The 13,012-nt window shown below is 35.6% G+C and overlaps 1 protein-coding gene across 1 annotated transcript in view; it reads left to right on the plus strand.

Moving 5' to 3' along the window:
• The window catches only part of RALYL (RALY RNA binding protein like), a 706,869-nt gene that overhangs the window by 595,047 nt on the left and 98,810 nt on the right, over nucleotides 1–13,012 (plus strand). The window contains exon 4 of the mRNA XM_058528955.1: nucleotides 857–889. Within this exon, the coding sequence (XP_058384938.1) occupies nucleotides 857–889 (33 nt within the window). The remainder of the gene's footprint in view (nucleotides 1–856; nucleotides 890–13,012) is intronic.

The raw sequence follows: 13,012 nt of genomic DNA on the forward strand, positions 1-13,012 counted from the left end.
CATTTCACCCATAACCATATGTTTAAGAAACTGGTATGAAAGTAAAGTGGCCAGTTTACAACTACCGGCTGGTCTCCTTAATTATTAATTTGGAAATATTTAGAAGTGGATCTTTTCCTGATTTATTTATCTTTTGCAAAGTGTTTATGGTTAATTTATGAAATCAGAAAGTTAGCTGGAAGCCATCCTAGCCTAATTTATAATGGGCAAAGTAGGCCCCAGAAGGGTTTTGAATTGGCTTGCTCAAGATGTCACAACTAAACAGACACCAGGATTACAGTTCTCCTTTACTATGTGAGGACATACAAAAAATACCTGGTTTTTAGGAGGCACCAAGGAGGCAGGAGGAGCCTAACCTGTGGCCTGACTCCCCCTGCCCCCTGTAGTGTTCCTCCCATAAATGACCATGAACCGTATGCTGCTTCTCTCTTCATTGCAGAATATTTACTGGAAATAAATTATCCAGCCAATATGTAACCAAATACATTATAAATTACCTCACTACTACAGCCACCACAAACAGATATATCAAAACTTCTACAAACAGATTACTGTAAAAAAAAAATTGAGTGCAAATTAGAATTAGACTAACAATATTAATATCTTCATGTATCATTTAGATAATATGTTCCCATTCCAAGTCTGTCTCATTTTATTTAGCCTCTGCATTAATTCAGCCAGCATTTGAATTAGTCCAGATTAGGTCTTCATATATTATTTTTAGCTTTTTACTGATGCTAAATTGTGCATTTTCATCCAAACACGTAAAGTAATTCTGTCAGATTCCTATAAAATCAATTTTTAAGTGTACAGCAAGTTGTTATATTAAAATAAATTTTTCATTTTTTTTTCGTAGACTCGAGTCAAAGGAGCCTTTCCTGTCTGTTGGGTGAGTATATGTCTAAATATTCTAAATCTCAGTTCTTTAATTGATTTTTAATTCAAATTAACAAGGTCCTCTGAGATGGTATTTTCAGTCATTTAACCCATGTTCAAAGTCATAACATCATCGGATGCATCATTTCCTCAGCAAATTTGCTATACACATTTTATAAAGACTTCACTAAAATGCTCCCTAGGCTGTTTTGTGACCTCAGAAATTCAACTAATGAATGTATATGAAATCCTGTATCCTCTATATAAGCCCAAAAGGTGCATAGTGATTATCTATATTCTTATCATGTAAAGATATGCTCAGATTGGTTTTAAAAATTCCTCTGAACCACAGCTTCTCTATTCCTAGTCTGTCTACTCATTTTTGTATTGTTGCCTTTCAATCTACTCTACTCATTATTTCTTCTGTCTTTTTCTCGGTTTCTGTCTCCAAAATCTACATCTACCTTTTCCCTCATTTCACTTTTATTTCTCCACTCCACTCACACTGACTGTTTCTCTGAACACAAAGCTGAGGAACCCTGAAGCAGGTTCAGTAAGATGAACATCTGGCTTCTCTGATGGTACCATTCTGAGTCACAACACATGTTCTAATAATAATGTATTAGTGACGAGAATACACATGTACTATTTTCAGCATTTAGCTAATTAAGAATCAGCAAAGTTGTTTTTACTGATCTATCAAATAATCCTTTGGCTAATATATTAAAATGTAATAGGTACTTTCGCATGCTCAGCATTAAGGTTGATGTTGTAAAGTAGCAAAAATGTTGGAAGATATGCTATCTAGCTTAGAGGAAATCATGCTGCATTTGATGAGAAAAAAAAGTTACATATAGGCAGTCACTATACTCGTGCTTAATGACCAGAGACATGTGATGGGGTTAGATTTTTAAATGATCACATCAGTTTTCTTTTATTACTTTGCGGCCTTTGAATCTTTCTGTCACTCCTTGAGTAACGTAGTTCCTTCTCCCCTTCTACTCCTCATAAAAGCGTTTCAGGAAGCCCTTTGAATCACAAGAATCAAAATAATGGTTATGGATGCTGGGAGAGAAAAATGTAGTAGATGCGTTTATTGGAGGACTTCGTGAAAAATGAAAGGTCAAGTTGATCTAGTCCAAAAAATCATTAGAGTGTGCTTCTCTCCTTCCTTGATCATCAGCTCCTATTGTTAGAAATCCTGATGCCTGAAGAAGTCTTTTATTTTGAATGCTGATCTGTCGTGCTCTCAAGTCAAGGGGGTTGAAATAGCTTCTCTTCATGCCTCACTTAACACAGTTTCTCTCCAGCATTTGCTGTTCTCTCGACGACTTTGAGATGGAATGTATTTTTTATTGCATACCTCTGTTTTACAAGGGCAGACCCTAAGTAATCTTTGTTTTAAACTTATCAGGAGTTTAGAGCTCAGTATTAGAGCCCTGAGAAAAAGTTTCCAAAAAAGAATGATGTATCACTCAGCAAATAATCAAAATGGGAAAACTGGCATGGCTGTGAGAAGATAGTGCGTTTCTTAGATGTGTCTTCTAAGTAAAGTGGGGTGAAACATGCAACCCAAATGGTTCTGCTGAACTGGATATTTTAATTTATAACTAAATTTCTCCATTCCCCTCCAGGAAAATGATTTTAAACAAGATTGTCCAAAAGTATGTATGAATCTCTCTCCTGACCCTGTTCAGTAAGAGGATAGGGTCTTATTGAATATAATGAACACATATGAGCCTACTAGGCAATAGGTAGTCTACTATAAGAGCCATTATTCAAATCTGTGACTTTTAATTCAGTCACTTGCCACAGGGAATAAATGCATGAGGTATGGTCTATGGTACCAGTTGACATGTGAGTATATAACATTGAGTCTTGCTAAGACCCTGCACACCTCACTTTCGTTGATTTTAATTCTGTGTTCATTAAAAAAATTATATTAGTGAATAAATCAATGCTAAACATTGCATACTTCAGTCCATTGCCTGTAAGTGTCTTAAAGCACTTTTGAATATATGCTTCTAGAAGTGGCTTTTACCCTCATAGGCTCCAAAATTTATAAGCCAACTGTATTAGTTTAGGCAGTTACTTCAACTCCCAAGGCTGAGATCCTTATTTGTGAAATGGAGATAAAATAAGATAATTTAGATCAAGTATTTGACACTGTTCTTGGCACATAGGAATTGCTCATAAATTTTAGCTATTATTACAGTTCTAGAGGGTGTAGTCATGTAAAATGCTCTAAAAAATCAATCAGAGAGCTCTGTAATAGTTCAGAGAATAAAGCTGCAATTTTACAGGCTTTGCTTTGAGTTACATGTGGAAACCAAAAGAAGTTTTTATAATGGAGAGAAAAAAATAAAAACTCTGAATGGAATAAGCTATCAAACAAGATGAGTACAGATATTCTGTTTCATACTTTAATGAGGAACACCAATAATTGTCATTTAAATTTTTAAATGGAAAGACATATTGATAAATTTTTAATGTGCATCTCTTCTTAATATAAATTAGGGAGAAAAATTACTCCTTTCATAAATGTGCTACCAGGAGTTATGAAATAAAACTTTTAAATGTAACAACATAAACTCAATTGGAATATACCAATTAAAAAATTTGTCAATGAAATTTATAATACAAAGATAAATTTGCTTACAGAAAAAGATCAGGGAATTGTGAAAGGAAGTTAAGTGAAATCTCAGATCTCAGACTTTCAACTACACACTGATATAAGAGGAACTTCCTTCATATGCACTAGTAAATGATTAATACAATAATATCATTAGGAAAAGTAAAAACTAAACTTTAGCCTAGAGAGAGGCATGCTTGTTCATCCCAGAGTCTCATTTTGTTCACCCAGCGTAGGTCAACAGATGCAGGGTTTTCCAAGGCTATCTGAGCAATTCTGATACCAGCCAGGCCTGGAAACCACTGTCTACATCATGCTTGAATCTTCCCACATCCTTTCCTTATGTGCACACACAGGCTGTCCTTATAGACATTGACAGTCTCTGAAATCTCAGAAAATCTTTGAAATATAGCTTCCCATAGTCTCTCCCTGTTTTGGGTGAATATGGTGGAGGTGGACACACTGATCTAGAACTGTCTTGGAGTTCATCCATCAGAGACCAGGATACATGTAGAGAGACCAGAAGGTGTGCCGTGGAAGCCTCTAGTGGTGTGGAAGGAGCACACTGCCTGGGCTCAGGTGCATAAACAGTCATTCTGATGTTGTCCTAGACCTAAGGCGTGGACTATATTGAATTTTAAATTTTAAATTATTATATAATATAATTTAAATATTTAATAAATAATTTTATTAGATATTAATAAAACGTTTTCTATTTTAAATTATTATAAATATATTTTGTATAAATGTAGAATTTATGTGTAATATATGTTACATATATAAATTTATTATATAATAAAAATATATTTTTATTATAAATAAAATAATTTAAATAATAGATTTAAAAATTAAAATTCTTTCCTATCTCACTCACCTAACAGTAAAATCAGTTAACCAACCTTCTTTTTCCGCACAGAGCTTAGGCTGGAGTGCTAAATGAGTACTAAATGGCTGATATTCTACTCGTCCTCAAAACATTGCATTTTAGAGCAATTAAGAAAACTGTCTTGGCAAATGCTTCCTTTTATGTGGCGTCGGATAGATTCTGATTTTGGAAACAAGCTGGGAGAAAATAGGCATCAAGTTTGCCTTTAGAAAAGTGAACAACAACCGAGTGATCGTCTCAGTTAAGATTCTAAGATATAAATCTTAGTTTAAAACCAGTCTTTCCTTGAAAAAGGTTTTTATAGCTTTTTAGTAAAAAATACAGATGAGGGGGCCCACCTGGTGGTGTAGTGGTTACATTTGCATACTCCGCTTCGGTGGCCCGGGTTTAGCAGGTTCGGAACCCCGGGCGCGGGCCTGCACGCCACATGTCAGGCCATGCTGTGGCGGCGTCCCATATAAGGTAGAGGAAGATGGGCACAGACGTTTGCCCTGGGACAGTTTTCCTCAGCCAAAAGAGGAGGATTGGCATCAGATGAGAGCTCAGGGCTAATCTTCTTCACTAAAAACAGAAATACAGATGAGGGGAAACACAGCTCCTGCTCATTTGGTGTGAGATTCACAGTGTAAGAGGATGTGTCAAGACAACGCGTGAGTTCTCTTCAAGCTCAAGTGACTGTCGACACTTTGCAGACGCGGAGCCACTTGAAGAATATACTCAAGGCACCAAATGAAAATTTTCATGTGAATTATTTCTTCTTACCTCTTCAACATGAAGTTGACCTTTTTAAAACAAGACTTTTGATATGAATCAGTCATATTTTGGAATTGAAACTTTGATTCATACCAGTTTTTCAGTTGATGAATTGTTGCATGCGTAGCTTTATTATGAGAATGATTATTGCATGGGTAAAAAGTTTTTTAGACTTTTCCCACTGTATTAGTATAATTTAAATACCTCAGAATAATTTAAAACTTATATTGATATAACTCAGAATATATTATTTCTCAGGCTTGGCTGAGAGACATTCAAAAACACATCAAGGATAAAAATAGCAAAATTATTATATTTACCTCCGTTGAGACGCTAGCTCTATGAGTGAGCTGATGACGGCCTTGCCAAGCCTGGATCTCCTGCATCCTCTGAGATGTGTTGGACCTCTTCCACTAAGTCCAGACAAGAGGGAGTGAGCACTGCCAGGGGAGCAAGTCTCGCCCTGCATTCAAGACAGAGCCTCACAGAACTGCTCACAGCTGTATTTTGTTAAATGGTTTTCCTTGGGGAGTATTTCCCCCTTTTCTTTCCAGTCTTGGAACTGAATTTAGATCTTCAGTATACTTCTGCTGTTGTGAAAACGTTTTCAGACCTAGACACTCCTATGAGGTCAAAGATTCACACTATTTTACTCTCACCCAGGTTTTGTACGATACTTTGTATTCAGCAGCAGATGCTATACATTATTAAACTACTAGCTACCTGTTTTAAGAGCCTAAATTCTGTAATTTGATTTCCTTGGTTTGAATCTCATTCTGTTACTTCCTAGCTAGGTGCCTTGAGCAATTTGTTTAACTCCTCTGAGCCTCCATTTTCTCACCTGAGGTAATAACTAACTCTTAGGGCTGTCATGAATGAGATAATATTGCAAAGTGCTTAGAGCAGTGTCTGGAACATAGTAAACAGGAAATAAATATCAATTATTATCAATAGTCTGTGTAACAACTAAGTTATAAATCTTTCCTAAAGGAGTAAGCTCCACTGAATTACAGAAATTCCAACTAATTGAATCCAAATGCCTGAATATTCTAGAAGTGTGGTAATGGAATTGAATTCTGGGAATAGAAGTTCAGAAGAAAGTGAAATCAGCGCAGGAGTGAAGGATAGCCTCACTCGGGAGATCTTTGAGGAAGATAGAAAAAAATTAAAAAGTAGCATCAAGACAGGAAGATAATTCTGGAAGGTACTTAGATTTATGTAAAATATTGAGTACAATATTAAAAACTTTAATAAGAGCATGAAAAAGGGAAAGCAATACCAATTTAGGGATAGTTCTAGTAGAACATCAAAAAGTAAAAACAGAATTATATGACTGCTCTAATTAAGAGGTTGTCTTAATTTAGGAATTGAGAAGTTGAAGTAATTGGCCAGATTGTCAGGAAAATTTTCAGGATAAAACGTAGGACCTGAGTTTATCCTCAAAGTGAGGTAAGAATTCAACAGAGAAGTATTAAGAGTAACATTCCTGGGAGAAAGAATCTGGTGAGTGGCAGCAGCGGAAGGAAACTGTACCGAGCATATCACACATCCCTGTCTAGCAAGCTTGAAGGTTCATGAAAAGACAGAAGAGAGATAAGATGAGTAGTGGATGTATATTGAGAAATTATATGAATGCAAGGAGCTTCCTTTTTATTCTATGAATTCAGTAGAGTCATTGTATATTGTATGTTTGTTTGCTTGTCTGTTTTGTTTTTAACTGAAGAGTGATGTTATCAAAAGTGAGGTCATAGTAGGGCCACTTAGAAAGCTGTTGCAATAGTTCAGGCATGACTTGAAAAGACTCAGAAATTGAGCAGGATGAAATCACCTCACACCTGTTAGAATGGCTGTTATCAAAAAGACAAAAGATAACCAGTGTTGGTGAGGAGGTGGAAAAAAGGGAACCCTTGTACACTGTTGGTGGGAATGTAAATTGGTGCAGCCACTATGGAAAACAGTATAGAGTTTTCTCAAAAAATTAAAATAGAACTACCATATGATACAGCAATGGTACTTCTGGGTATATATACAAAGGACATGAAATCAGTATCTCAAAGAGATATCTGCATTTCCATGTTAATTGCAGCATTATTCACAATAGCCACGATATGGAAATAACCTAACCTAAGTGTCCATCAACAGATGAATAGAGACAGAAAATATGATATGAGATATATATGGATAGATATATACACACATATATATACATACACACTGGAGTATTATTCAACCTTTAAAAAGAAGGAAATTCTGCCATTTGTGACAACATAGATAAAACTGCAGGACATTATGCTAAATGGAATAAGCTAGACACAGAAAGACAAATGCTGCATGATCTCGCTTATATATGCAAGCTGAAATAGCCAAACTGAGAAACAGAGAGTAGAATGGTGGTTGCCAGGGAGGTGAGAGAAATGGGGAGACAAAGTTTCAGTTACGCAGGTTCAGTAAGTTCTGAGGATCTAATGTACAGCGTGGTGACTATAGTTAATAATACTGTATTGTATACTTGAAATTTGCTAAAAGAGTAGATATTTCAAGTGTTCTCACCACACACAAAAAAGTAACTATGTGAGATGATGGATATGTTAATTAGCTTGATTGTGGTAATCATTTCACAATGCATACATATATCAATCACATTGTACACCTTAAATATATACAATTTTCACTTGTCAAAAAAAATAAGATCTCAAAAAGAAAAAAGAATGGAAAGGAAATGCCTGATGAAGTATCATTATCTTTAAGTGAGTGGTGGAGAGATGGTGGGATCATGGTTACAGAGTGACAAGCTAAAATCCAGGTGTAGTGACAAAACTAAGAGAAAGTTAACAAGAAACTGTCCCTAAGCTGTAAACACACCCATCTGACGTCATGGAATCACTGACGGCCAATGATGGTGTGGTTTCAATTTTCTCTAGGACTCCAGGGAAAAAGGGATAAGGGGATAAACCCAATTTTCCTTTCCTAAAAATCTCTTCTTCAAAATTTTTTCAGACTCAGTGTTACCACAAAATTAATGATTCCTTTAGCAACTGTGCTTGTGTAATGTTTTTCCCCAGGCCCTCCAGGCTCCTCCTTTGGAGGGTGCACAAAGTTTCCACAGCGCTATTTTTGTAATCGAAACCAGTTGGGCTTTGAGGCTCGATGCTGCAACAGTAATTTTAATTTATCAACCTGCCACTCAGCGAAATGCTGTAAAAACAGTTGAAAGCTTAAACCCATCATTTATTTCTGCACCTGTCAATGGCACTCTTCTGCACTTGTCAGAATCATTTAAACTGCGCTGTGATGGCATATACAATATCACCAATAAATTGGGTAATCAATCATGTATGTATATATTTTGACAGTGGTGTCTTGAACGCATGGGTTCCAGGACCCATTTTTAAGAAGCGAGAATTCATTCCTCTTCAATAATAGAATACGGTAGAGTCATCAAAAACAGTCTTCCTAGTCCTTACAATTTAAAAATGTCTTAGGAAACAGAGGGGCTGATTGTGACTGAAATGGCTTTTATTTCTTCAGTGAAATGTTCTCCTGAGGGAAAAGGAAGTAATTGCAGATTATAGCAGGCAGGAATCTGGTGTTACTTGGAGGGAAGAAAATACATAGGACCATTAAGTAGATTTATTTAAGTTCTGCTTTTAAAGAAAGCAGTGGTGCAGGACTTTATAGCTGATGATATTTCAAAAGAGTGTTATCAGCACTTCCACTACTATTTAATCCGTTCATATAATAAAGTGTCACGTTAAGCCAAATGTCACAGTTCACATCAGTTTTACTTTGAAAATTGGTATCATTATATACCATAGGCACACCCCCCAAATCTGGATGAGATTTTTGATCATAATAAATTAAGGCATTTAAAAATCAATCTATCATTTGAGATATATATGCATATATGTATAGAGAGAAAAAAAGCACCTATTCAATTATTAAATCCATTCAACCCAACAACAAATCTCATGTCATACGGGCTATATGTCTATTTAAGATAAAATGTTGTTAAAATCATAACAAATAATGATGGTTAAATAATCTAACTCTATCCTGTAAACTCTTGGCCCTAGCAATCCTTACTGCTTAATTATTATAAAAACGCAAGTCTAATGAGAAGTCCTTTAAAATCTATGGAAGATTTATGATCACTTCATATCACACAATTCTGAATTAGCCAAAATAATTTATAAACATCAGATACCCATACATAAGAAAATAAACAACTAAACTTGGCATATATAAAGCCTCTTTCGTAAGAAGAACTATTCTTAAGTGATGTTATGGAATCAAATTAAAATGTCCAAAGCTTTGGCAGGTATATTAATTTACACAACTGCCATTGTTTTCTCATTTCCACCAGAACTGTTTTCAAGGAATATGAGATTTTTAAAGTGTCAGTCGCATCGGAAAGTATAAATGTATACTCTGACTGATGAAAGATATATTTATTGAACGTATATGTGAGTGAAATAGAAATGGTGGCTCAGATTACTTAGATGTCATATGCAGAAATACTACATAAAGACAGTACTATTGATTCCATTTGAAATAGGATCTTGGTCTCATATACTTTTAAAATTAGTCTTGAAAACACTCACTCACTAGGAATAAGTATGCAAAATAAATAAAGTGCTTTCATTTCATTCGTTTGAAATCAATCCACCTCAAAGGAAAGAAAACTAATTAAGCTTACTTGAAGACAATCAATTCTTTCTCCTTTTTTTAACTGCATAAAATATACCTAAAGCTGACTTTCCAATCGAATCACATTTGATTATCTAAATAATTTCCTGGCAGTATAAACAGAGCTCTTCTTATAAGGTTCAAAGTGTTGATTAGCCTTTATTTTCTTTGTTCAATGAGTCTTTACTGATTCTCATGTAGAGAAAATAGATACTATAACTCTTTTAATACTATACAACTGAGGCACAGAGATATAGTGTAATCTCCATAAAGACACAGATTGATGGCAGCCGTTTTGGAATGGAATCCAGCCTGGGGCTTTTGCTTAAAGAACTGCCAGTTTCGTGCATGCTGACACTTCACACTCTCTTCTGAGTTTCATATTCCTTTGAATCATCATGAACATCTAAATAATAGCTTTAATTATTCAAGAAAATAATTATGTACATAGAAACTTATTTATTGCTTTTAGAGGCATTGTGAAATCCAGATTTGCATCATAAAAGTACTGGCAAAGTTTTAAAGTCTCACTCCCCAATTAAATTCTGTTCATTCAGCCAAGAAGGACTCATCTCTATCTCATCAATCTCAAAATGTGACCTTTTCAACACTTTTAATGACGTTTTCAAAGTATAGAATACTTTTTGATTCAAAAGGTTTACTACTTAACGCTGCAGAACAAATCAGTGATCACCGTGTAATCGATAGCTGCCAAATATTAGCAAAAGCCAGACATCGCTTATGCTTTAAGAGCTTATCAAGAAAAAAAATGCATTGAGCAGCTATAGTTGACAGCAGTTTGTCATGCCAACTAAAGTAGATATGAAAATGAAAAATCAGCCTCCAAATGTTTCATGTTTTTAGAAACCTTATTGTTTCTTTGGTGAAAGTTTTACTACATCACATTCAGAATTTACCATTGGAATCTGCAGGCCACGTTCAATTTCAAAATGATGTAACCGTGCCAGTGGTTTAATTCAACAGTAGGCAACACTTGACTATAGCATCCCCTTAGCTTCAATGAAAAGCATGCAAAAGATGAAACACTTGATGAGACTTTAGCCATTTCTTCCCCGTATTGGCTAAATTATCATATCATACAAGTGGTATTTCAACGAAGTATATGTTGTAGCCCAATTGGATACTAAAAATATTGAGAAAAGCCTTCTAAAAAGCAAGGCTCTCTAGAGAAGTTATTTTAAAAATGTGGTCCCTAATCTTGGGCCTTTGAGTATCAACATTAATTTCCACAGGCCCATGAAAGGCTAAGTACTCCAAATTCCCATGTAAGACCACTAAGTCACAGCTTAGGGGGCTGCCAAGAAATTAAGGCATTCATTTCCTCAGTCACCAGGTTTTGGTTTGAAACTCTTGAGAAAAAATTTGATACCATTGCTGCCCTTTGTACAATGAAGAGCTGTCCAATTTCATTAAGTACATCAATTCATTATTTGAAGGGCACTGTGTGTGTGCAAAATACTGTGTGTAACAGTGTCAGCTGCTATTCTAAACCAGCCAACTAGACAGGAATAGTTTCATTACTGTGATTGAATATTGAACTTTCCTTCCATATTACAAAGATCACAACACCAAATTATCAGTGCTGGAGAATTTAGTAAAGTATTTAAAGACACTTATCTTTGACAATGACAGATGAAGGGTGGCACCAAATTATATAGACTTAAATCTCAAATATGTTGAAAAATTCTGCAATTCACATTATTTTTGAGAACATGTTAATTGCTTAACATGTAAACCTTCAAGGTGCAAACCAGGGGTTAAATATTAGAAGTGGATGTTATGATGCTATTTCATTCTAATCAAGACTTCATTTCCAGGATCTTTATCTTTATTTCTGAATATCAATTCAATTATATTTGGATGAGATTTATTCTGTACAAATTTCTGTTTGAGTCATCTTGCTACATGCAAAGCAAAATACAAAGGTGAACTAGACCAGTGTTTCTCATAGTGGATTCAGTAAAAGAGTGCCAATCCATCCATGAATTGTTTTTTTACCAGTTTGTGACTACCGAAGTACAGAAAGGAAGAGAAAGCATTTAGAAACTTTTATAGCATTTTGATACTGCTGTGACATCCAAGAGTATGATTTTGTATTTTATGAAATTAACAGCCTGTGATAGATTGGAAATTTTAAAAATAGCCTGGTCCCTCACCACAATAAGTTGAGAAGATTTGGACAAGACTTTTAGTCTTTGCCTTCAGGGACGTTATCATCCAATGAAGAGAATAAAAACAAATAAGCTGGTATCTATAATACAAAACATTGCTTGGTAACTCTAATCTGCTAAAGGAGATAAAATAAAAATGGGCAAATATCTGTAATGTAAGGCATTACTTGATAACTCCTGAAAGACAGATTGTAAACAGAAAGTTGTGGGACTATTAATACATGATGGGACACGGTCAGGCAGGTTTGGTTTCTACTCTGGAGATAGCTGTTGAGACCATTTGGCTGCACCAAAGGATATCTTAGAAGAGACACTGAATGACGTAACTGGAAAATTATAGGAGCACATCAAGGGAGACTGGAAATCACTGACTATGTTTCAACCTTTCTGCAACTCCCTGTCCCCTCTCCCCTCTCTCGCCTCCTCTTCTCTTTCTTTCCCTCTCTCCTCTTCCTGTTCCCCGACTACTGTCTCTTTCTCTCTCACTCTCCTTCTTTTCTCCCCTCCTCCCTTTCCTCCTCTTCCTTTCCCTCTCTCTTCTTCTCTCTCCTCCTATTCCTTACTTCCTCCCCTCTGTTCTTCCTCTCCACCTCCTTCATCTTTCTGCTTCTTTTTCATTTTCTTCATTTTAAAAATGTATGCCTTCAAAAAGGAGCTTATGTCCTCTTGTCTGGACCTCAGTGGCCCCTCTTTGCTTTGCAATCGATTTCACCATTAGAAGGAAAGTTAGTATATGTGAAATGTTTACCAGGTGCCGGAAATCACTTAGTTCCTAACACCCTAACCTGTCCTCTAGCTTCAGTGTTGAGAAAAAAACTACTGCCACTATCTCACTGGCCTATAGAAAAATTAGAGTAACCCCAAAATGCCATTATTTTTTAACATTAGACCAGGATGAGACGTCTCTTTATTTAAGACTTAGCAGTTTATCCTCTCTGAGGAAATTTTCCCAGAAGACCTGGAGATACCGACATTTTGTAATCCCAA

This window comes from Diceros bicornis, chromosome 33 (assembly GCF_020826845.1).
Source record: "Diceros bicornis minor isolate mBicDic1 chromosome 33, mDicBic1.mat.cur, whole genome shotgun sequence".
Taxonomy (NCBI): domain Eukaryota; kingdom Metazoa; phylum Chordata; class Mammalia; order Perissodactyla; family Rhinocerotidae; genus Diceros; species Diceros bicornis.